Source organism: Rana temporaria, chromosome 5, assembly GCF_905171775.1.
Source record: "Rana temporaria chromosome 5, aRanTem1.1, whole genome shotgun sequence".
NCBI lineage: Eukaryota > Metazoa > Chordata > Amphibia > Anura > Ranidae > Rana > Rana temporaria.
In genome coordinates this window covers 366,577,801-366,600,505 of record NC_053493.1, presented here as the reverse complement: position 1 = coordinate 366,600,505, position 22,705 = coordinate 366,577,801, and the positions used below count along the sequence as shown (strand labels likewise).

Sequence of the window (22,705 nt, the reverse complement as noted above, 5' to 3'; positions counted from 1 at the left end):
AAATTACACTTTGCTACAATGTAAAGTAGTGATTTTACAGTTTGTATAACAGTGTAAAATATGGTGGCCACACACAATATTGACACTTTGGCACTGACTGGTGTGTTCTGGCGGGGAAGGGGGGCTGTCCCCCACCAGAACACAACAGCTCAGTGGGGAGATCACTGTACTAACATTGCATAGTTAGTACAGTGAGCTCCTTATTTTTTTTTAATTTAGCCTGCTTTGTTGAACGAAAAAAAAAAAAACTGCCTGGTGTGTACCAGGCATTATGCTGGCCATATATGTATAGTGGGTGGTAAAAGAAAGCTGCCTGTTTTTACTTCCTCACAACCACAAGTGTAAATGATTCCTGTAAATGCGGTTAGGTTCACACTAGCCGACTCCAAAGTTTGCGCTATTTTCATTTCAACTTTGGAGTCTTTTATACAATTTTAAAGTGACTTTAGACCCAGGTTAACATTGAAGTGATTTGGCATGCGATTTGACATGTCAATTTGCATGCCAAATCGGCAGCTATTGCCGGCAACGGCACTGTCCGGAGCGGTGCAGCAATGACTTTGCGGCACCGCACCGATTCCCAAAAGTAGTTTCTGTACTACTTTTGACGACCTCAGGTATAATTTCAATAGGCATCTGTGCAGGAATGTCTCTGAAATCTCCCCCCGAAGTCGGAACTGACATGCGGGTATGAAATTGTGCGAGTTCAGCTGAACTCGTACGATTTCAATCCAGCAGCAGTTGTGAACCTAGGCTTACACTCTCTGGCACTGAAGTTATGTCAAAGTCAGACCAAAGTAGTGCAGGAACCTTTTCTGAAATTGCAGCGACTTCCGTAATGTCAATTGGAACGGTTCTGATAGAGCTACATGGCATTTCACATGTCCTTCGACTTTTGGGTCTAAAAGCTGGAACCTAAGTCGCAGGATTGTATCTGTCCCAAGTTCCCCCATTTGTCGCAGCACCGCAAGGACATACTTATAGAGATTATCTATGAGACTCTTTATGAATTCCAGGGACAGAGTACAAGTAAAGCTGGGCACCGACATTACTAGTAAATATTTGCAGCCTTGCTCCCTCCTCTCTATTCAGCAATCCCCAGAGACAGACAGCACAGAGCTTGTAACCTGCTGGGACATTAGCTATGCTTCCAGGAAAGTTGTGGGTGGAGAAGAGCTCTCAGCATTCATGACACTTCTGGGCGACTCCATAGCAACATCAAGTCACACACACACCCAGCAAGACGGAACAGCAATCCAGTAACACTCTCTGCTCCATAGAGATCAGGACAGGCACCCTCACTATGCTGTCTGACCTGCCAATCATTGCATGAAAGCTCTCCGTCACTCATCATGGGACACAAGAGACTGGCAACAGGTAGGAGAGATCTGCACTGACCACCACGACACATCGAATGCCCGTCTTCTATTACCTATGATCACCAACTGTTGTGGTGCTTCAAGTCCCATCCAGATGCTGGCAGGGCATGCTAGGACTTGTAGTCCCACAACAACCGGAGAACCGGTAAAAAACATTTAGATGCAAAAATTGTTTCCATAATGGAATCAAATAATTGAGTGATACTGTAATATAAATATATTCTGATACATTTTTGTTGGGAAAATTGACACTCAGAAGTATTGAACTTAATTTTTCTTGGCTCGTCGTAGTGTTGTACATCACCGCGTTCTTGACGTTCGCAATTTCAGACAACATTTGTGTGACCGTGTGTATGCAAGCCAAGTTTGATGGAAATTCTGTTGGAAAAAAATCCACAGTTTTGTTGTCGGAAATTCCGATCGCATTAGACAAGTGTCCCCATTGGAGAATTTCCCCATACTTTTTGTTCTGGGGACAACTCTAAAATGTTGAATGATTCCCTCACATTCTTTCTATGTATGTGACAATGATAACCAGTAACAATAGAGAAGTGAATACCCCCAATGGAGACACAGACAGCAATAAAAACGTGTCCTAGCCGTTCCATATTATATCCTAATGTAGCAAGGTCCCAGGTCTTCTTTAGTCAAATGAGAACCTCCATAGCCAAGAGCTGCTGACATCCTTTCGTATAGACTGGGTTGTAAGGCATAGTGGGTGTAATGCAAGGTAGATTCATGGGCGCCAGACACTTCTGCATGGCGGGTGTCAGTGGATGAGTTTCTCTTTTTGGGTCCAATGTTGAATGGTACAATTGCAGATCACATGGTGGTATCGGTGTAAGAATCGGTGCAACCATCTACCCAGGGTTTCCTAAAATCATCCGTGCAAGCAAAGGCCTTGGCTGGGCTAAAGACAATGCCTGGTTAACTTGCCATCTGGTAAGCAAGTTTTTTATCTAGTGGCGGTGCACTTTATGAATTAAGCACTGTGGTGACTACATTAGATGAATTAATCTCACCATTTCAAAACCATTAGTTATATGTTCTCCAATGTCTTTTGGACTTTTGGACTTAGCGCGGCTTCCCTTTTTCACTTCTTAAATGCAAAGAGATTTTATTTCTCTTGAACAGAACTGTGGGAGAGAGGGTTAGGGCTAGGACTCCCTTAGGTAGTTGCAATGTTAATTAGCAGACTCAGAGACTTCTACAGGTAGACAGCCATGCAGGGAAAGGCATCCAGCAAGACGCCACATCTGCTGGTGTAGGAATGCTGTCTCCTATGGCAACAGTCTTAGAACAGTTCCCAATTTCTTGTAGGTTCTCAACCCACTGAGATCCCAGTCTCTTTGACTAGACTTGCTGATTCACTGCCACCAAATCCCCTGAGCTCTTCCAATCTTCACTTAAAACGGATCTCCCACGCCAAAAACGTTTTTTTTGTGAATGGCTATTTAAAAGTTAAATTACCCTAACTTGCGCAACTCACGTGTCCTGTCTTCCCCGCCCGCTCCGCTGCTATACAGTCTGAAATAAAAAGTTATATTCCTCCTTCCGGTTTCTGCACCATTTTAACTGTGGGCATATAAGCCCACAGCCCGGTACTTCCTTGTTGCGGTGGATGCTGATGTCCCAGCATCCACCGCTAGATCTCGCACATGCGCACGAGCAACGGGCACCAGCGGCTTTGGCGTCTGTGTTGCGCATCACAATCGCGCAATATTTTGTCTAACAGGGGAGAATACGATATCCAGCTCCCAGAATATGACACAAGCTCCCAGAAGACACTACGCGGGACAGGAAACTAAGAGAAACCCGACAAAAAACCCGAGGGAGGCAGACCGGAAGCCAATGCAGTTTAATGGTACAGTAAATACTATTTTAATTAAAAATATCGGTTTCAACATTCTTTAGGAGAACTATTATTTATGCGATCATGTTTAATTTTGGGTGGAGATCCGCTTTAAGTATCTTCCTCAAGCGTCACCCCCGCTTCTCTGCTGGGTCCCTAGCTTGGCACTCCAGATGCTTCTAAAGCTTTACCCCACTGGCCTGCTCGGTGCCAGGCTGGACACACAAGGCTGCTCTGCAAGCGTCACCTCCGCTGGTTGGGTCCCTGGCTTGACACCTGCTGAAGTTTCCCAATTCTTCACTGTCCCCGGTTGGTGAGAATACTGCTTGGGGACTTGCTTCAGCTGCTCACTGTGGCCCCTGGTAATAAGGTGGTTGGTCTCTTAGTGGCGACAGCTTCCCCTCTACATCCGACCACAACAGTTCTTCCGGCCAGCAGAGCCGTCACTTCTGGTTGGACTGCAAGCCGCAGTCCCAACCCTGCGCTGCTCTCTTGCTTCTGGATAGGCCCTCAGACAGCCTAGCAGCCAGATGTGCCCGGAATAGGCCCAAACTCTGGCCTAGCAGCCCGGGCAATAAAACAGACGTCCACCCAGACAGCCATCCAGATGGCACAGAACCCTGATCACCTGACTCCACCCAAATATATAGGTTCTCCCAGCAGGCCAAGGGATTTAAGAAAACCCCTGCCCATATATTCCTAATCTGTCCTTGCTTTGCCCTTTTCTCATCTAATGTCACCAGGTACCTAGCGGCAGAATAGAGAAGTGCAGCGATTTCAGATTTGGGGTGAACTCAATTGATCCCTAACAATGAGCCAAGGTTACTACACCTGGCAGGTAAATTTAGTAGCAACCCTGCCTAAACATCAGGGTGCTACACTAATCTAAGAAAAAAAAAAGCATGATTTACAGATTATATATTATTATTATATTTTTCATTCAGGATTTATATAGCGATAACAGTTTGCACAGAGCTTTAGAATATAAGGGAGGCAATACTGTCACAAAGCAATTTAAGACGAGGGAGTTAAGGAGGGTCTTGGGTGGGTGGAAGAACTTACAATCTAATATAGACTTTAAAGTAAATCTATATGTAGCGCTACCCCCTCAGGAGCCGCTGATTGTTTTGGGATCGGCGTATTAGGTTACCTCTATGTGTTGTCTAGGGGTGAAGGTAGTGAGTAGAGCAATAAGCGAATGTCCAATTCGTAGATAAGGTTTTCTGAATGCTTTATTTCTTGGCCCAACACGACCAACATCAACTTGAGGTAGACAGGTAAGGTTGATGAAGTAAAGGAACTTTGCGGTATCAGGCTTTGGATAGAAGGAAAGCAATCCTGCTTTCTGCAGTAACACAGTTAATCGCCACTCCAGCCAGAGTGGGTGAAGTGCCCCCGGACAGACCCCTGCCACAGGCCTGGCAGCCGGAGTGCCACTTTAAGGTTGCTGGGAGAAACGGGCCTCTGCCACAGACCTGACTCAGATGAGACCTCTGCCACAGGCCTAGTACTTGGATGAGCTAAATGATTGAGCAAATCCTCCCAGTAAATCACGGTAGGGTCACCGGTTGACAGTGCAAGTGTACCTGTCAATGTTCCGGTCACCAGATCCCCGATGGTTCGTTCAAGCCCTTTTGGATAACCTGCCTCCGGGTTCTCCTCAAGCCGCTTCCCCACCGAACGGCATACAGCCTGGGATCTCCTCAGTAGAATTGGGGACCTAGTAAGTCACTGGGGCCCCTTTGTGGCATCAGTTGCTCCAGGCCAGAAGGGCCCAGAGTCTGGAACTCCGCGTTGCGCGCGACCCCAGGCCAGGTAGGCCATAGTGGTGGGGCCCGCGATGTGCGCACACCCTAAAGGTGGGTGCCGCACCTGGAACCAGGAACCTCCGAAGAACCAAGAACAATGGCCTCCGCCACAGAAATACCCCCTCCCAGCATGCACAGCGAGACTCAACTCCTCTTATTGGCTGCTGGGAAGAAGTGGCTCCGCCTGGATCCCCTCTGGCGCCATCTGCCGTCCAGAGATGAGACAGTATCTCTGGACACACAGACTGACCCACAGGACAATCCAGAATTTGGTGACAGACAAATTTAACAAAATTAAGAATGAGAGCAACTTATCTCTCTCATTCTCCCACTAACTTTAGCATAGTGCCCTTACTGAAAGTAAAGGGGCGCTACATATAAAATGCAGAGATTGCACTGCAAATATCATTCTGAAAATGCTGGTTGTCTGTAAGGCCAGGTTCACACTAGTGCGATGCGAGAACCCTGCAAATGCACTGCGGGTTCCCGCATCGCACCCGACTCGCACGGCAGTTCACACTGCCATATGCAACCTGCTGGGAGTGTCATACAACATTAACGACACCCCCATTTCAGCTTACATATCGCACTGCGAATTGACAGTTCGGACATGAATCGGATGGCATAGGTGTGACCACCCATGTGATCCGATTCTGGTGCAGACCAAAAAAAGGGTCCTGTGCGTGTTTGGTCTGAATGTGGTGCATTATCAACCATACTATCTGTATGGCTGAAATCGCATTGCTTGGACATCGCATGTGATTTGCACTGCACTTGTGTGAACCGAGCCTGAGACACAACATTGATACAATCATGCAGATGAGCAAAGATGGAATTTCTGATTTGCATAGTTGTCCTAGTAGCTATGAGTTCTAAAGCTATCAATTCAGCATGACAGCTAGGCAGCAAGCATTTTCAGAAGGAGAGGTCAGCAGTGCCCCCCTTTTTTTTTTTTGCTTAGTACAGGTCTCCTTTAAGCACCAAATTTTAATTTAGACTGCACTGGAAAGAGAGGAGCTGATTTATTAAAACAAATCCATGATGTGTAGCCTATTCCATCCAGTGATATGTTCTTGTGCAGATAAGCAAAGGAAAGCTAAATCCCAATGGTTTGTTGTGGGTAATCACCCTCTTATTGATTAGTCACAGTTTCTATTAATCTGACCCACTGTCTACATATGACAACTGGCAGAGACTAGAAATAATTGGCTTTATTATGTCTTTAGATGTACAATGAGTGAAAAGTGCCCTACATAGAGCCTTCTGTGGGATAGGAATCCTCATGAGTTCCCAGATTCTTATGCCCCATACAGACGGTCGTTTTTTGTGATGAAAAAAAATGAAGTTTTTGAAAACGTCATTTAAAATGATAGTGTGTGGGGAAAATGTCGTTTTATGTCTTCAGAAAAACGACCAAAAAAAAATTCGAACATGCTCGAATTTTTTGTGTCGTTTTTCAAAATGTCATTTTTTGTGTCAATGAAAATGATAGTGTGTGGGCAAAACGACGTTTTTGAACCCGCACATGCCCAGAAGCAAGTTTTGAGACGGGAGGTAAAACTACCATTCATAATGGAGTAAGCACATTCATCACGCTTTAACAGACAAAAAAGCACGAATCATCTTTTACTAACAAGTAACCAGCTAAAAGCAGCCTCAAGGCGAATAGAACTTCCCCTTTAGAGTGCCGTCACTTTGTTCATCATTTTTCAAAATGATGGTGTGTATGCTACATCGTTTTTGAAAATGAAGTTTCAAAAATGTCGTTTTTTTTCATCACTTCAAACGTCATTTTTTTTTCATCACAAAAAACGACCGTCTGTATGGGGCATCACTCTCTGAGCCTTGGCATGTATCCTTAGGGTGAATTCACATTTGCAAATGCACCTGCAGTCTGATTACATGCAAGAACCCATGTGGGGTTGAAAGCAACGGGAGGCTGCCGGCTGGCTCCCACAGCTAATTGCACCCACAGCTACTTGCACCCACTTGCGTGATTGGCCCTGGACACAGGCAGCAATTGACAATTTAGAAAAAGTGGACTCTACATGGACTTTTTAGGCACCACAACACACACAGTCATCTAAAAGTAAAGAGTTTATTGATACAAAAAAAATCTAAAATGACAAACAAAGTGAGGTTAAAATTCCTAGCACCATATGCTAGTATAAAAACCACATAGACATTACCATAACCACTAATAGGCCAAACTGTAACTTTGTGTAGGACTTGTATAATTGCAGTCATTAATATCTAGGTAGGCCTGGTGTAGGTTGATGTAGAGAGTAGAGAAGCTCGGAGCTCTACATGTTTCACACCCACACGCTTCTTCAGGAGCTTGAGGTAAGTATTCATAGCCATATAGGGAAACCTGGGATGTCTGATCCACCAAAAGAGGGAAGAGGGGAAGGCAAAAGAAAGGGAAAATAATTGTCAATAACCCTCCAAGGATAGAGTCTATATGGGGCACTAAACAGCTGTATGGGGCACTTCAACTCAAAAAACAGCTTGTGGCTATAAAAATAAGGAGTGTTTTCAATCAATCAATCCACTGAGGGATCCAGTATTCATATGCCCCAACGGGCTATAAAGCCATGTATTGGTGGTCCAACTTAGGAGTGGTAACTTCAGTGTAGCAAGATGTGCTGGTCCCCGTTGCCAAAAAAAAGGGAAAGAAAAGAAACCCCTCATTTATAGGGGATGGAAAAGATGTCCTTGAACTGATTGATTTAAAAAAATATATATTTTAATAGCTTTTTACTTTTAGATGACCGTGTGTGTTGTGGTGCCTAAAAAGTCCATCTACAGTTCACTTTTTCTCAATCGTCTTTAATCGAAGTGTTGCAGCCTCTTATTACCGGTATATCTGCATCCACAGTACCATCCCGTGAGGATGCTTTTTCTTCATACAGGCAGGAATTGGACTGCAGAAGCATTCACGAGTGTGAATGCACACTTATGCCCCGTACACACCATCACTTTATGTGATGAAAAAAAACGACACTTTCTGTGAAGTAAAAAATGACGTTTTTGAAACTTCAATTTTCAAAGACGAAGTTGCATACACACCATCGTTTTCTCACAATGATCTTGCAAAGTCAGGTTACGTTCCACCACGTTTTACCATTGAAGCTAGCTTCTGGGCATGCGTAGATGAAAAAACGTCTTAGAAAACGACGTTTTTTGCTACACACGGTCAATTTCTGTGAGGTAAAAAGTGCACTTTTGAAAAACGACACATAAAATTGAAGCATGCTTCAATTTTTTTCTGTCGTTTTTTAGAAGACATAAAACGACGTTTTTGCCCACACACGGTCAATTAAATTGACGTTTTTGAAAATGACGTTTTTTTCCATCGCAGAAAGTGATGGTGTGTACGCGGCATTAAAGTAAAACTAAAGGCACAATTTTTCTATTTTGGATAATGTAATGGAGGGTCATAACCCTTGTCAAATATTTTTTTTTGTCATCTGTGTCCCATTTAGGATATTTCCTTTCACTTCCTGTCTCATAGTCAAACCAGGAAGTGAAAGAAAATCCATGGTTGTCACCAGCGTCACCTACCTCAGTTTTAGTGACAACTGAAATTTGGAATTTTCTTTCACTTTCACCTTCAGTGATAATTGTAAACACAACAAATAGAGAGGGTCAATCTCCCTAACGGGGGGACAAACAACAATAATGACCTGACAGGTAATCCCTCTACACTCTGTCCAAAATAAATAAATAAATGCCTTTGGTTCTACTTTAAGCTGGCCATACACACATAGGGGTAGATTCATGTAGAAGATACGACGGCGTATCTCCAGATACGCCGTCGTATCTCTGAGTGTGCGGCGTCGTATCTATGCGCCTGATTCATAGAATCAGTTACGCATAGATTTGACTAAGATCCGACCGGCGTAAGTTTCTTACGCTGTCGTATCTTATTTGCAATTTTAGGCTGGCCGCTAGGTGTCTCTTCCGTATATTTATGCGTTGAATATGCAAATTAGGTAGATAATGTCAAATACGTGGGGTCACACTACATTTAGGTAAAACACGCCCACATCATCCACATTTGAATTAGGCGGGCTTATGCCGGACCACATACGTTACGCCGCCGTAACATAGGGCGCAAGTTCTTTCTGAATACGTAACTTGCGCCCTAATTTACGGCGGCGTAACGTATCTGAGATACGTTACGCCCCGCACAAAGATACTCCATTGTATCTGAATCTACCCCATAGAATTTTGAGGATCAAAGAAGCCAAAAGGAAAAAATGAAGGTCAAACAGCGATTGCAGCCAATCAGCTGCAGTTTCTGTTCGGGTATTTTGACAACCATGGGTGTCACCACGTGGCAGGGGAGAATCGCCCATATGTGATGTTTAGCTTGGATGGAGGAACCTGTTAGATCTTTCATTCAACCTGCTGGCTAAACAAAATTTATTATTATTATTATTATACAGGATTTATATATCACCAACAGTTTACGCATGCACTATACAATGTAGAGGGGGGGGGGGGGCAGCACAATTACAGTACAGTTCAATAGGGCTGGAACAACTAATCGATTAATCGACAACTAATCGATTATGAAATTAATCGATTACAATTTTCATAATCGATTAATCGGCCAGTAACATAATGGGGTTAAAAAAACTAAAATTGGCCCTTTATAGTACAAAAAAGCAAATCGCTACTGTAAATATTACATTCACTGTCCCCACAGTAAAACAAATTAACCCCTTACAGTAGCGATTATTTGCTCTTTTTGTACTTCTTTTTGTTTGTTTTTTTAACCCCATTATGTTACTAAACATCTCAGGCCTGGGTCACACCTCTGTTTTTTGGTGCTTTTTGCAGAAACACACTACAGTTCATTTACATGTTTTCCTATGAGACACGTTCACATCCATGATTTTTTTTCAGCTGCTGCGTATTTGGAAAGGGCAAGGACTTTTTAACGCAAAACGGTGCCATTTTGTTTTTTTTGGTTCAATATACTTCAATGGAGAAGCTGTAGAAAAGCATGTAATGTGTTTTTGCGGCAATTTGTGTTTTGTAATCTGCCCAACAACAAATTGGCCCAATTTTTTTTTTTAAATGCTAATTATTTTTTATTTTTTTTAAGGCTATTGTCCGATTAATCGATTAATCGAAACAATAGTCGGCCAACTAATCAATTACGAAAATAATCGTTAGTTGCAGCCCTACAGTTCAAAACAGAAGGTACAGGGGGGCCCCGCTCGTAGAGCTTACATTCTAAAGGGAGGGGGTGGTGGTGAAAAAGGTAATAGTTGTAGAGAATGATTAGATGGGGGTGGCTCTGGGACAGTTGTTAGATGGGTGTGGGATAGGCTTCCCTGAATAAATGAGTATTCAGGGATCTCCTAAAGGTGGACGGGTTAGGGGCTGACCAGACATACTGGGGCAGGGAGACCCAGAAGATGGGAGAGGCTCTGGAGAAGTCCTGAAGGACTTCCTGAAGAAATCTTTGCATGTATGGCCTGTTTTACAAGACAGATCAGCCTGCTGTGAAGCTGGCCGTACACCGCTCAAATTTTGACCAATTAATGCTAAATCTGACAAAACAAGCTAAGGGTGGATCTGTCAGCAGCAGACGGCTCCAAAAAAGTTGACTGAAAAATAAAATAGCTGGATGGAAAATGTACAGCCAAATAGTGACTGCAGCCAATCAGATGCAGTCACTATTCAGATATTCAGACAGCCGCGGCTGCTGCAGTTGCTGAACACAATAGCCAGCAGTAAGGATTCTCCATCCCACGTTATTTAGAGTGAATGGAAGAATCTATTCATATTTCCCTGCATAGCTAAACAAGAGAAGTCTAATTATGTACGGCTACCCTAAACATCCTAACAATGCAGGTTCGATGTAGGTGCTGCCTCTTCATGTTGTGTGATATACAGTGTAGTAGAGGCATGTATATTTACTATGCTGTGCACATAATATTTTTAATTCTTACATTTTTCAGCAGGCAAATGATATAAGCAACAATTTTATTCATGTTATAATGCTCAGTTTTTTTTTTTATATATTCATTTTCCAGGGCCTCCTAATATAACAGAAGATGTTTTTGTAAGTATGACATATTCTTTGACATATATTTTCATATAACTACATTTAAAAAATATTTTCAGGAATAGCAACCTGTTTTTTTATAATCTAATGTTATGGGATTGTAGGCAGTAGGCAATTTAAAGGGGTTGTAAAGACAAAGGGCCAGATTCACAAAGGGGATACGACGGCGTATCTCCTGATACGCCGTCGTATCTCTGTTTCTATCTATGCGACTGATTCATAGAATCAGTTACGCATAGATATCCATAAGATCCGACAGGTGTAATTGTTTTACACTGTCGGATCTTAGGATGCAGTACCGCGGCCGCCGCTGGGGGGAGTTCGCGTCGTAAACCAGCATCGGGTATGCAAATTAGGAGTTACGGCGATCCACGACGGATTTTCGTGTTCGCTACGTCGCCGCTAGTCTAGTTTCCCGTCGCAAATTTAGTCGTCGTTTTGGGTGCCCTAACTTTAGTCAGCAATCGTGTTGCTGTCTAAAGTATGGCCATCGTTCCCGCGTCGAAATTTAAAATTTAACGTCGTTTGCGTAACACGTCCGGGAATACGGAAGTACGCTACGCGCGTTGCCGTTCGAAAAAATGACGTCACGGCGCGCAAAGCACAACGGGAATTGCGAAACGGAGCATGAGCAGTAGGTCCGGCGCGGGAGCGCGCCTAATTTAAATGGCACACGCCCATTTGAATTGGCCCGCCCTGCGCCGGAGGCCGCCGGCGTAGTTTTCATCGCAAGTGCTTTGTGAATCAGGCACTTGCGATGAAAACTTGCGGCGGTGTAACGTATCTACGATACCTTACGCCGCCGCGATTCTACGTGAATCTGGCCTAAAAATATTTTCCTCTTAAATTAAAGTCTGACAGTAGCTGATAAAGTAAAAAGTAATGTTTTGCATTATAACTAGTTTGATACCTGTTGAAATCGAGCTGTTTTATTCACCTCCAGCATTCCTGATTCGTTATTCTCACTGACTTCCTGGTTTGCGGTGCGCATTCATTCTTGCTACATCACGGCCTAGTGGGAACTACAGTTCCCATTAGGCTTGGCCTCCATGACTGTGAGGGATAAGGGAGCATCTTCACGCAGGGCTGTAGTCATAGGGAGGAGGTGAGCACATTCTGCTTTCCACCATGCAAAACGGCTCAGATGCTGGTGGAAAGCAAGAAGAGGAGAGACAGGAAATGGCATTTTCAAACCTGGATTACTGTATTTTGGAGGTCAAAAGGAAAAACGAGGTAAGTGATATTTAAATGGTCTAGCTTACAGCAATCAATTGATCTAATAAAAAATGAACCTTTAGTGTTCCTTTAAACAAAACTATTACACACAAGCCAGACCACTGAATTGGATGAATAACGGCTGCGGCTTTATTAATGGTTTTATAGTGGTTGTAAACCCACTTTTGAAAAAAAAAATAACACCTGCAAGACAAAGGCATAATGAGCTAGTATGCATATCATAGTATTATGTAATACTCACCTGGTGCAAATACACAATTTTTTAAACATAAACCGATGAATACTTTTATTAATCTTATATTAAAATACAGAGTACTTCAAAGATGGCCCAGCCACTATGGCTCAGGCCGAATAATCCTTTTTCCACAAATGTTATCCATTTCCCTCTACGCTTTCTATTATAAAAAAAGGGGCAAATAAAAAGCCATGTCAGGGGAAAGGGGGGGGCGGGGAGCTTTCCTAGTTAATCCTGACTGGCGAACACCTATGACCAGAGCCCCTTTTTATATGAGGGCCCTGTCAGATAGAAATCGCATAGCCTCATACAGCCTAACAGCAGCCCTGAATGAGAGGAACAGAGGCCACTGTGACATACAACCTTAAAGCGAAACCATCTGCCGCAGTGGCAGACTAGACTTGTAGTTCTCTCATTCACAAATTGCTGTGAGCGGAGCCCTAGACAGCAAAACTTTTTTTTTTTTAAATCTAACAGCAGGTGCGAGGGAAGGAGGCCCACCTGTCTGCTGTCATTAGGGAGGGGGGGGGGGTGCTGATAATGCTATTTATTACAACCTAAATACAGTAAGCTGTAACATGTTCTGAAAAGAAAACGTATCCTTTAAATCCTCATTTTTTTTTAATCCTCTACTAAACTACTAAACAAGTTGTTATTGCTATCTTAATCCCCAGTGGATAGATCTTCAATCACTTCTTCGGACTCCTAGTACTAGGACATAAAGTGAAAAGAACCTCCTAAGTGGAGGTGCAAATAACAGTAAAAACCTACCAGAGGTTCTGACCCTTAGCCTGACCCTCAGCCTATGGTGCAGTACAGAAACTACTTTGGGGAATCAGTGCAGCGCCGCAAAGTCGGCGTCGCACCAATTCAGAAGGTGTCATTAACCACTTAAGGACCGCCTAACGCCGATATACGTCGGCAGAATGGCACGGCTGGGCACAATCACGAACCCGATCGCTGCCGGAGTCCCACGATCGGTCCCCAGGGCTGAAGAACGGGGAGAGCTGTGTGTAAAAACACCTTCCCTGTTCTTCACAGTGGCGCTGTCATTGATCGTCTGTTCCCTGATATAGGGAAAGGCGATCAATGACATCACACATCCAGCCCCGCCCCCCTACAGTTAGAAACACATATGAGGTCACACTTAACCCCTTCATCGCCCCCTAGTGGTTAACTCCCAAACTGAAATTAACTCCCAAACTGTAATTTTCACAGTAAACAATGCATTTTTATAGCATTTTTTGCTGTGAAAATGACAATAGTCCCAAAAATGTGTCAAAATTGTCCGATGTGTCCGCCATGTCGCAGTCACGAAAAAAATCGCTGATCGCTGCCATTAGTAGTAAAAAAAAAAAATTCATAAAAATGCCATAAAACTATCCCCTATTTTGTAAACGCTATAAATTTTGTGCAAGCCAATCGATAAACGCCTATTGCGATTTTTTTATACCAAAAATAGGTAGAAAAATACGTATCGACCTAAACTGAGGAAAACATTTTTTTTTTATATATACTTTTGGGGGATATTAATTTTAGCAAAAAGTTAAATATATTGAATTTCTTTTCAAAATTGTCGCTCTATTTTTGTTTATAGCGCAAAAAATAAAAACCGCAGAGGTGATCAAATACCACCAAAAGAAAGCTCTATTTGTGGGGAAAAAAGGACGCCAATTTTGTTTGGGAGCCACGTCGCACGACCGCACAATTGTGAGTTAAAGCGACGCAGTGCTGAATTGCAAAAAGAGGCCTGGTCCTTTACCTGCATTTTGGTCCGGGTCTTAAGTGGTTAAGGGCAATAGCTTTAGCATGTGATTTGACATGTCAATCGCATGCCAAATCGCATCAATGTGAACCAGGGCTGATTTCTATAGAGTGCTAAACACATTGGGCCAGATCCTCAAACAAATTACGCCGGCGTATCTATGGATACGCCGCGTAATTTCAAAGCTCCCCCGTCGTATCTCTGTATTGTATCCACAAAACAAGATACAACGGATTCTGGGCTCGATCCGACAGGCGTACGTCTTAGTACGCCGTTGGATCGTAGGTGCATATTTACGCTGGCCGCTAGGTGGCGTTTCCGTTGAATTCCGCGTCGAGTATGCAAATTAGCTAGATACGGCGATCCACGAACGTACGTCCGGCCGGCGCATTTTTTTACATCATTTTTACATTTTTTCCGGCATATAGTTACCCCTGCTATATGAGGCGTATCCTATGTTATGTATGGCCGTCGTTCCCGCGACAAATTTTGAAAATGTTACGTCGTTTGCGTAAGTCGTTCGTGAATAGGGCTTTGCGTAGAATGACGTCACTGTCGTAAGCATTGGCTTGTTCCGGTTTAATTTCGAGCATGCGCACTGGGATATCCCCAAGGACGGCGCATGCGCCGTTAAAAAAAAAACGTCATTTACGTCGGGTCACGACGTATTAACATAAAACACGCCCCCATCACATACATTTAAATTGCGCGCCCTTATGCCGCCTAAGTTACACTACGCCGCCGTAACTTACGGCGGGAAATCTTTGAGGATACAAAAAAAAAAAGTAAGTTACGGCGGCGTAGTGTATCTGAGATACACTACGCCGGACGGAGAGAAGCGCCGCGCTTCGTGGATCTGGCCCATTGAGTTTCATGACCTGTGTGATGTCTTTGATGCAAAAAAAGTGACTGAGACATTTATACGTCTGGTTTGCTGTAGTTGTTTCTACTACATGAAACATATTAGTGATGAAATCATATGCTTGTATGTTATACACAGTATCTCAAAAAAGTGAGTACACCCCTCCCATTTTTGTAAATATTTTATTATATCTTTTCATGTGACAACACTGAAGAAATGACACTTTGCTACAATGTAAAGTAGTGACTGCACAGCTTGTATATCAGTGTAAATTTGTTGTCCCCTCAAAATAATTCATCAATAACATATATACAATAAAGCTAAATAAGTAGAACCTCACTAAACTGATAAACAGTTTGGAAGTCATGAATTGAAAGCTATTATATCAGTGGTCTCCAAACTGTGGCCCTTGCTTGCCTTTATCCGACCCTTGCTGCAGTATTCCTCTCACTGACACCAACAATGGGGCATAATTCCTTTTACTGACATCAACTACGGGGCACTATCCCTCCCCCTAATGTCAAAGATGCACTTTTTACTCTGACTGATGCCAGGACAATTTCTATTCCCAATGGCCACATTCCGGCCCCCTTAAAGTCTGAAAGACATCAAACTGGCCCTTTGTTTAGAAAATTTGGAGACCCCTGTTCTATATGAATATTCCCACACAGGTACATGAGACACATTCTCTTTAACATTATTATATAGGTGACTTATTGAGCTTGGGAACTGTTCTAAAAAACATTGACCCACTTAGATCTCAGCATTGATATGTTCAGCAGTGATTTACAGGTTGAGTGATTTCCTTTACTAATTGTTGGTCCTTTGGACACAGGGACTTGAACATCTAGCCTCAGTGTGCCCCTCCCAGCCTTTTTGTGCTCCGGTGAGGGGAAGCAGGATGGGGCTGTGTGTTGTATCGAGTGGTATTGATGTTTATGGCCCTGTGAGTTTCAGGGACGAGGGTCTAAAACGCAGTTCTGTCTTTTTGATCTCCATTCCTGAATGCACAGGGCCCTAAACACCAGTACCTGTCTATCCCGGTGCACTAAAACTCTGGGAGAGATGCTCTGCAGATGGACAGCCCCGTGTGCAAAGGATCTTAGTTTGTGTGTGCGTGTGTGTTGTGTATGTGTGTGTGTGTTGCGTATGTGTGTGTTTCCATCAGTCCTACCTTTTAGACATTGTTTCAACAGATAACATCCCTGTCCTTTAGCAGAAGTTGTGTTAGGTGGATGTTGCTAGGAGAGGTTAATATAGAACAGTTTCTTTTATATTGTTACAATGATTGTGTGTGTACCAAACACAGTACTGTTTACAGTAATTCTACCTGCTTAACGCTCTAATACTCAGTGTGATTTGGTGTAAAACTGAACAACAGGAATACATCTAAATATACAGATTAAATACACATATGGGAGACATTCTACGTGCCATTCAATTTGTATTTCCGTCCAGGAATGAGATTACTTTGGACCAGCTTGGCTGAAATACATTTTGCAGATGACACCTCGTTAGGGTGACCACATTTCCAAACTACCAGTCAGGGACACCCTCCCTTCCCAAAAATCAGCTTGTGCTGTAACGAATCACATTACAGTGATTGGACACAAGAGGCGGGATTTCTGATTTCCCCAATCACAAGCAGGGGGCGGGATTGTGCTCCTCCAGGCATTCCCAGCCAGGACAAGTACTGTCAGTGAGTGAAGCGGTGATGTGGCAGCCTTTTTTGGGGGCATCATATTGGCCGGGGGGGGGGGTGTCTGTGTCAGTTTCATTACGGGACACTGTATTGTCCTGCAATGAATGTGCCCGGGACAGACCTGCAAAATGCGGGACTGTCCCGGGCAATCCGGGACACGTGGTCACCCTACACCTCGTGTGTGGCAGATGATAAAGCTGTAATCTAGTGTGCTACCTATGCTACATACAATGAGACATTTCTTCTTCCAGCAGGTGTGCAAATGACTTCTCCTCTGTTTAGTGCACTAAACACACAGGATTTCTCTTGCTCCCGTACCTCCTTTTTTTAATGAATACATGTGTCTGAATAGCCAAAATGGAGAGGACGGGCAGATGATCACATGGTTTCCACCTTGACCAATCAGAAAACATCTTGTAGTCATTGAAAAAAATACAATGCTTCTCCTGAGTGGCAGGGGTGTGAGAGCGAGCAATCCTCTGTGTTTAGTGCACAGAGAGGATGCCACAGAGCACCCCCTGGATAAGGACATGGCTCACTGTATGTACCATAGACTACAAGAGTGAATTACAGTTTCACCATCAGTCACACAGAAGTGGCATGCGGATAATTAGTTTGAGACAATATGGTCCAAAGTGTTTGAGGCCGGAATCACACTTGTGCGGTGCGAATTTCAGCTCTCTTATCTCTGCAGAGAGATAACAGGAGTGTTCAGCAGATCAGCTCCATTTTAGATGCGAATTTGGAGACCTGGGAGAGGAGAGGGGAGGGGGGAAGTGTACTGAGCTGAATGAGAGAAATCCTGAAGAGAAATGAACACATGTGCGAATCAGATTCGTACCCATAGAAGATAATGGGCCTGAATTCGCACCGCAATGCCTAGAAAACGCACACGTTTTTTCGGCAATGCGCAGTGCGAATGAATCGCACATATGTGAACCAGCCTCATTGAAATCAATGTAGTTTATAATGTAATGAGAATTGGATGCGGCTTAAGCCACAACCAATTCGCATAGGTGTGAAGCTGATTTTTCCAATATTTTTTATCCCAGAGGAACCCCTAAAATAAATTCCCTGTCTCAATGATGTTTAAAAGTTTGAAAGCTGTCACAGTGGTGGTCAGAATGCCACACTTACAGACAGCTGTAAAGAAAATTGGTGTTATTCTCTTGGCTCTACCAAGTGGAATTGGTCCCAGAACTATGCATACACCATCAGATGGGAGGTCAATCAGTCACAGCTCAAGGAACCCCTAGCAACCTCAGGAGGAACCCGAGGGGTCCATGGAGAACGTCTGGTTTAAACCCATTCCTTGAATACGTCTTCAACCTATGAAAAAACTAGGTGACTGACAGACTCTATTTATTTTCAGGACTTACTGTAATCTCTCATTTCAGATGATTAATGTGATACCATTGAACAGAGAATGGTATATGAACATATGGCTATATGATTATACAGTATGCATTATAGTGATAAGTGATTGAACCAAAATGAACATTCACCATCAAAAAATGTGGTCTACTATATAGTATGATTTATCTGCTATTATACTTCACATGTGGCTTTCACCAAATGTCACCTGTTTACATTGATTACGTTTCTGCAGATCCTGGTATTGTAGTGGCTCATTATTTAATAAAGAAGCACAGAGGGGAATCATTTCAAACTACAGCACAGATCAGTACAATTTGTTCCTGAGCTTATTAATGGTAGGTGTGTCAGATACATCATGAAAGGAATATAGTATTCATTCAGGTATTGATTAACTGGCTGTCAAACTAGTCTGAAAGGGTGGGCATATCACTTCATACTCTAAATACTGTGGCTTAGATTTCATGACTTGTTGTGTTCTTTGCACAGGAGGACTTCCTAGTAACGGATGATCTGCTTGTGGATTACTTCAATGAATTCCTTCGCCTTCCAGTAAGTGTTTGTTTACCATGCAGTCAACAGTAACATGTTAATCTCCCATCCCCAGTGATACCAGTATTGACATTACACGTATTATGCCTAGTACACACAGGCTGAATGTCGGGTGACATCAGCCGTTTTTTTACATCACATAAAGCGACCGTGTGTACGCGGCATTATAACTCAATAGAACAGCAGGGGAGATCGCTGACCTGACATCGGATTGTTAGTACAGCAGCTCTGACCGGAGCTGTCAGTTTTTTTTTTTCTGGGTTGAACGAATAAACACTAGTGGTGTGTACTGGGCTTTACTCTCTGTACTCTGAAAATGAAAGAAACTCTAGGTAGTGATCTGGTTAGTGAAAGGAGCATTAATGCCCATTAGGATGACTAGCCTATCAGTATATAGGTCAAATGCAGACACTCATTTTCAGCACCACATTTATTTAGGGCTCATTTACATGTTTGGTCCTTTAACGCGTGTTCTGTCATGCATTAACATTTATTGAATTAAGGCTGCTCTTTTAAAATAATGGGCTGCCAAAAATTGGACGTGCCACAACATTTTGGACACATCACACTATGTTGTAATGCACTGCAATGCATATGCATATGCACTGCAGTGTGTTAGAGTGGCATACAATGAATAATACTGCATAAACACATGTAGTGTGCATTGCCATGTGTTCCCACAACATATAGATCTAAAACGGCTCTAGAGGTGTATCTAAAACCAAACTTTTTATAGTATTATATAGCGTGGTGAGGGGCTAGATTCCAAGTTTTTCTCTCCATTAGGGACATTCACTCTTCATATTTGTCCTGGGGACCATTGTTACTAGAGCTGAAAGTGATAGGAAAATCTGAATTCTTGGGTCACCAAACAGGCATTTAGGGGGATCTTACAATGAGGACACTTGTTCCAATGATAACTCTGTGGGAAGGCATGAAGCAAATCTAGCCAACGGCAAACAGATAGCAAATTTATCATGATCGGGACTTAAAGTGGAGGTTCACCCCCAAAAAAATGTTTTAACATTACATTCAGCCGAGTTGTCCTAATGACAATCGGCTGTTTTTTTTCCCGTACATACCGTATTTTCACCGCCGCTTCCGGGTATGTCTTCTGCGGGACTGGGCGTTCCTAATTGATTGACAGGCTTCCGACCTTTGCATACTGCGCGTCACGAGTTGCCGAAAGAAGCCGAACGTCGGTGCGCAGGCGCCGTGTAGAGCCGCACCGACGTTCGGCTTCTTTCGGCAACTCGTGACGCGCATTCTGCGACGGTCGGAAGCCTGTCAAACAATTAGGAACGCCCAGTCCCGCAGAAGACATACCCGGAAGCAGCGGTGAAAATACGGTATGTATGAAAAAAAAACAAAAAAAAAAACAGCCGATTGTCATTAGGACAACTCGGCTGAATGTAATGTTAAAAATGTATTTTTGGGTGAACCCCTGCTTTAACTGTTCCCTACTCTACCCAAAATAGAAGTTTAGATAAAATAGGGCTAACAGCTTAAGAACAAATATGTAATATATTGCAGATTACAGTCCTTAGATGAGGTGGCTGTCTTAGTAAATATCCGTAGATCTCCAGAGGCGGCCCTATTCCAAAAGCTACCTGATGAGGTTCCCTGGAAGTCAATGAAATGAATCACGTACATATTGTTGGCGGCAAGGATTACTATTGCTAAACATTGGTAACAGCCGGCAATTCCTCTTGAATATGTAAAGAGTAAGCTTATCTGAATTATGGTCAATGACAGACTCACCTATATACTTCGTAACAACACTAAGAAATTTGATAACATATGGGAACTGTGGATCTGCCGATCCGCCATATCCTAGTTTCCTAGTGAGCCCTGGGCTGACCCTCCCCTTCCTTTTTTCATTTTTCATTCTGGTTTCTTCCTTTTCTTTTCCTTTTTCTTCTGTTGTTTAATCTTGGTTGTTTCAGGTTGTCTTTAGGATAGGGTACCAGACATCCCCAGTTTCAGGGGACAGTCCCCTGATTGAGGACACTGTCCCCAGACCAAGTCTGTCCCTGGCTTTGTCCCCAGATTGGATTTAATAGGGGGCAGGGGCAATTTCAAAGACAGTCAGTGCAGAATTAAAATAAAAAAAATAGAATTACACCCCCCCCCCCGCTCCGCCGTACCTACTAGCATACGGGGGTGTATTTTTCCCATTATCTGTACCCCTTTCTGATGATCATGTGCTGGTCGGAGCGGAGGGAATGTTTCTTCAGTTTCGGGCGCATGCCCATTCAGCTTCGCTCGCATGTTCTTCTCTCTTGGTTTAAATCCTGGTCAGCCACCTGCCTATCTCCTTGCCTTCCCTGGCGGAGTGATCTTCCTCCGCTCCCCACCCAGTAGTAGCCGGGGCCTGAAGAGTAAGACTTGAGAGGCTGTGAAGCGGGCGGGGACGAGCAGAGAGTGCTGATTGCTGCCATTACTACATTACTATTACATTGCTGCCTGGTTGTAATCTAATTTGCTGATTAGAATTTGTATATTTCTGGTCCCTTGTGAATTGGGACTATGCTTCCTAACTTTTGATAATGATTATATTTCTTTAAAATCAGAATCCTAACCTGAGAACATTCCACTGCTATTGATTGTTTATTTGATGCTGGTCTACATTATTCCTATTTGCTTTTACTTTATGGACTTGTGTTTGTGATATAACAACAACCGGAGAACTGACTATTGTTTAACTGATATATTTGTTACTGTCAGATATTTTTCAATAGAATATTGAAATATAATAACATTATAAAGGGAACAACTGTTTTTTTTTTTTTACAGATAATTTGGCTTTGAATTACTGTATTTATTGGGGTATAACACAGATAACAGTATAACAAGAAGAGCTTTATTTAAACTTTCAACTGAACTTTTTATTTAGTTTTGCAGAAAGTGTGAAATTTAGCATTAGTTTTCCTAAAGAAAGGATCTAAGTTTTCATGAAAGCTTGCATCTTCTTTAACCCCTTCGCTACCGAGTCATTGTAAAATGACATCGACGGGAACCCTTCCTCCTTCAGACTGGACGTTATATGACGTCCTTGCATTCCCGGGCGGCTAGGGGGCACGCGCGCACCCCCGCTGCATTGCTCGGGACACAGTACTTGTGTGCCCGGCGGGCGTAATGTCCGCCGGGCACCCGCGATTGCCCGCAATCGTGGCAGGACCATGGATCTGTGTGTGTAAACACACAGATCCATGTCCTGTCAGCGGTGAGGAGACCGATGTGTGTTCCCAGTACAGAGGAACACACATCGATCTCCTCCCCTTGTGAGTCCCCCTCTCCCTAGAGTTAGAACACACTTTAGGGAACATATTTAACCCCTTCAGCGCCCCCTAGTGTTAACCCCATTCCCTGCCAGTCACATTTACACAGTAATCAGTGCAGTTTTATAGCACTAATCGCTGTGTAAATGTGAATGGTCCCAAAAATGTGTCAAAAGTGTCCGATATGTTCGCCGCAATGTCACGTTCACAATAAAAATCGCAGATCGTCGCCATTACTAGTAAATAAAAAAAAAAATGCCATAATTCTATTCCCTATTTTGTAGATGCTAGAACTTTTGCGCAAACCGATCAAATACGCTTATTGCGATTTTTTACCAAAAATATGTAGAAGAACGTATCGGTCTAAACTGAGGGAAAAAAAAGTATTTAAAAAAAAAAAGTAAAAGATATTGTGTTTTTTTCAAAATTGTCGCTCTTCTTTTGTTTATAGCGCAAAAAATAAAAACCGCAGAGGTGATCAAATACCACCAAAAGAAAGCTTTATTTGTGGGGAAAAAAAAGAGCGTCAATTTTGTTTGGGAGCCACGTTCCACGACCGCGCAATTGTCATTCA

At 43.1% G+C, this 22,705-nt stretch overlaps 1 protein-coding gene across 1 annotated transcript in view; it reads left to right on the top strand.

The window, feature by feature from the left end:
• Nucleotides 1-1,340: 1,340 nt before the first annotated feature.
• The window catches only part of RGS22 (regulator of G protein signaling 22), a 169,180-nt gene continuing 147,815 nt past the window's right edge, over nt 1,341-22,705 (top strand). Inside the window, exons 1-3 of the mRNA XM_040354637.1 lie at nt 1,341-1,377; nt 11,093-11,121; nt 18,788-18,850. Of these exons, the coding sequence (XP_040210571.1) occupies nt 1,353-1,377; nt 11,093-11,121; nt 18,788-18,850 (117 nt within the window). The 5' untranslated portion in view covers nt 1,341-1,352. The remainder of the gene's footprint in view (nt 1,378-11,092; nt 11,122-18,787; nt 18,851-22,705) is intronic.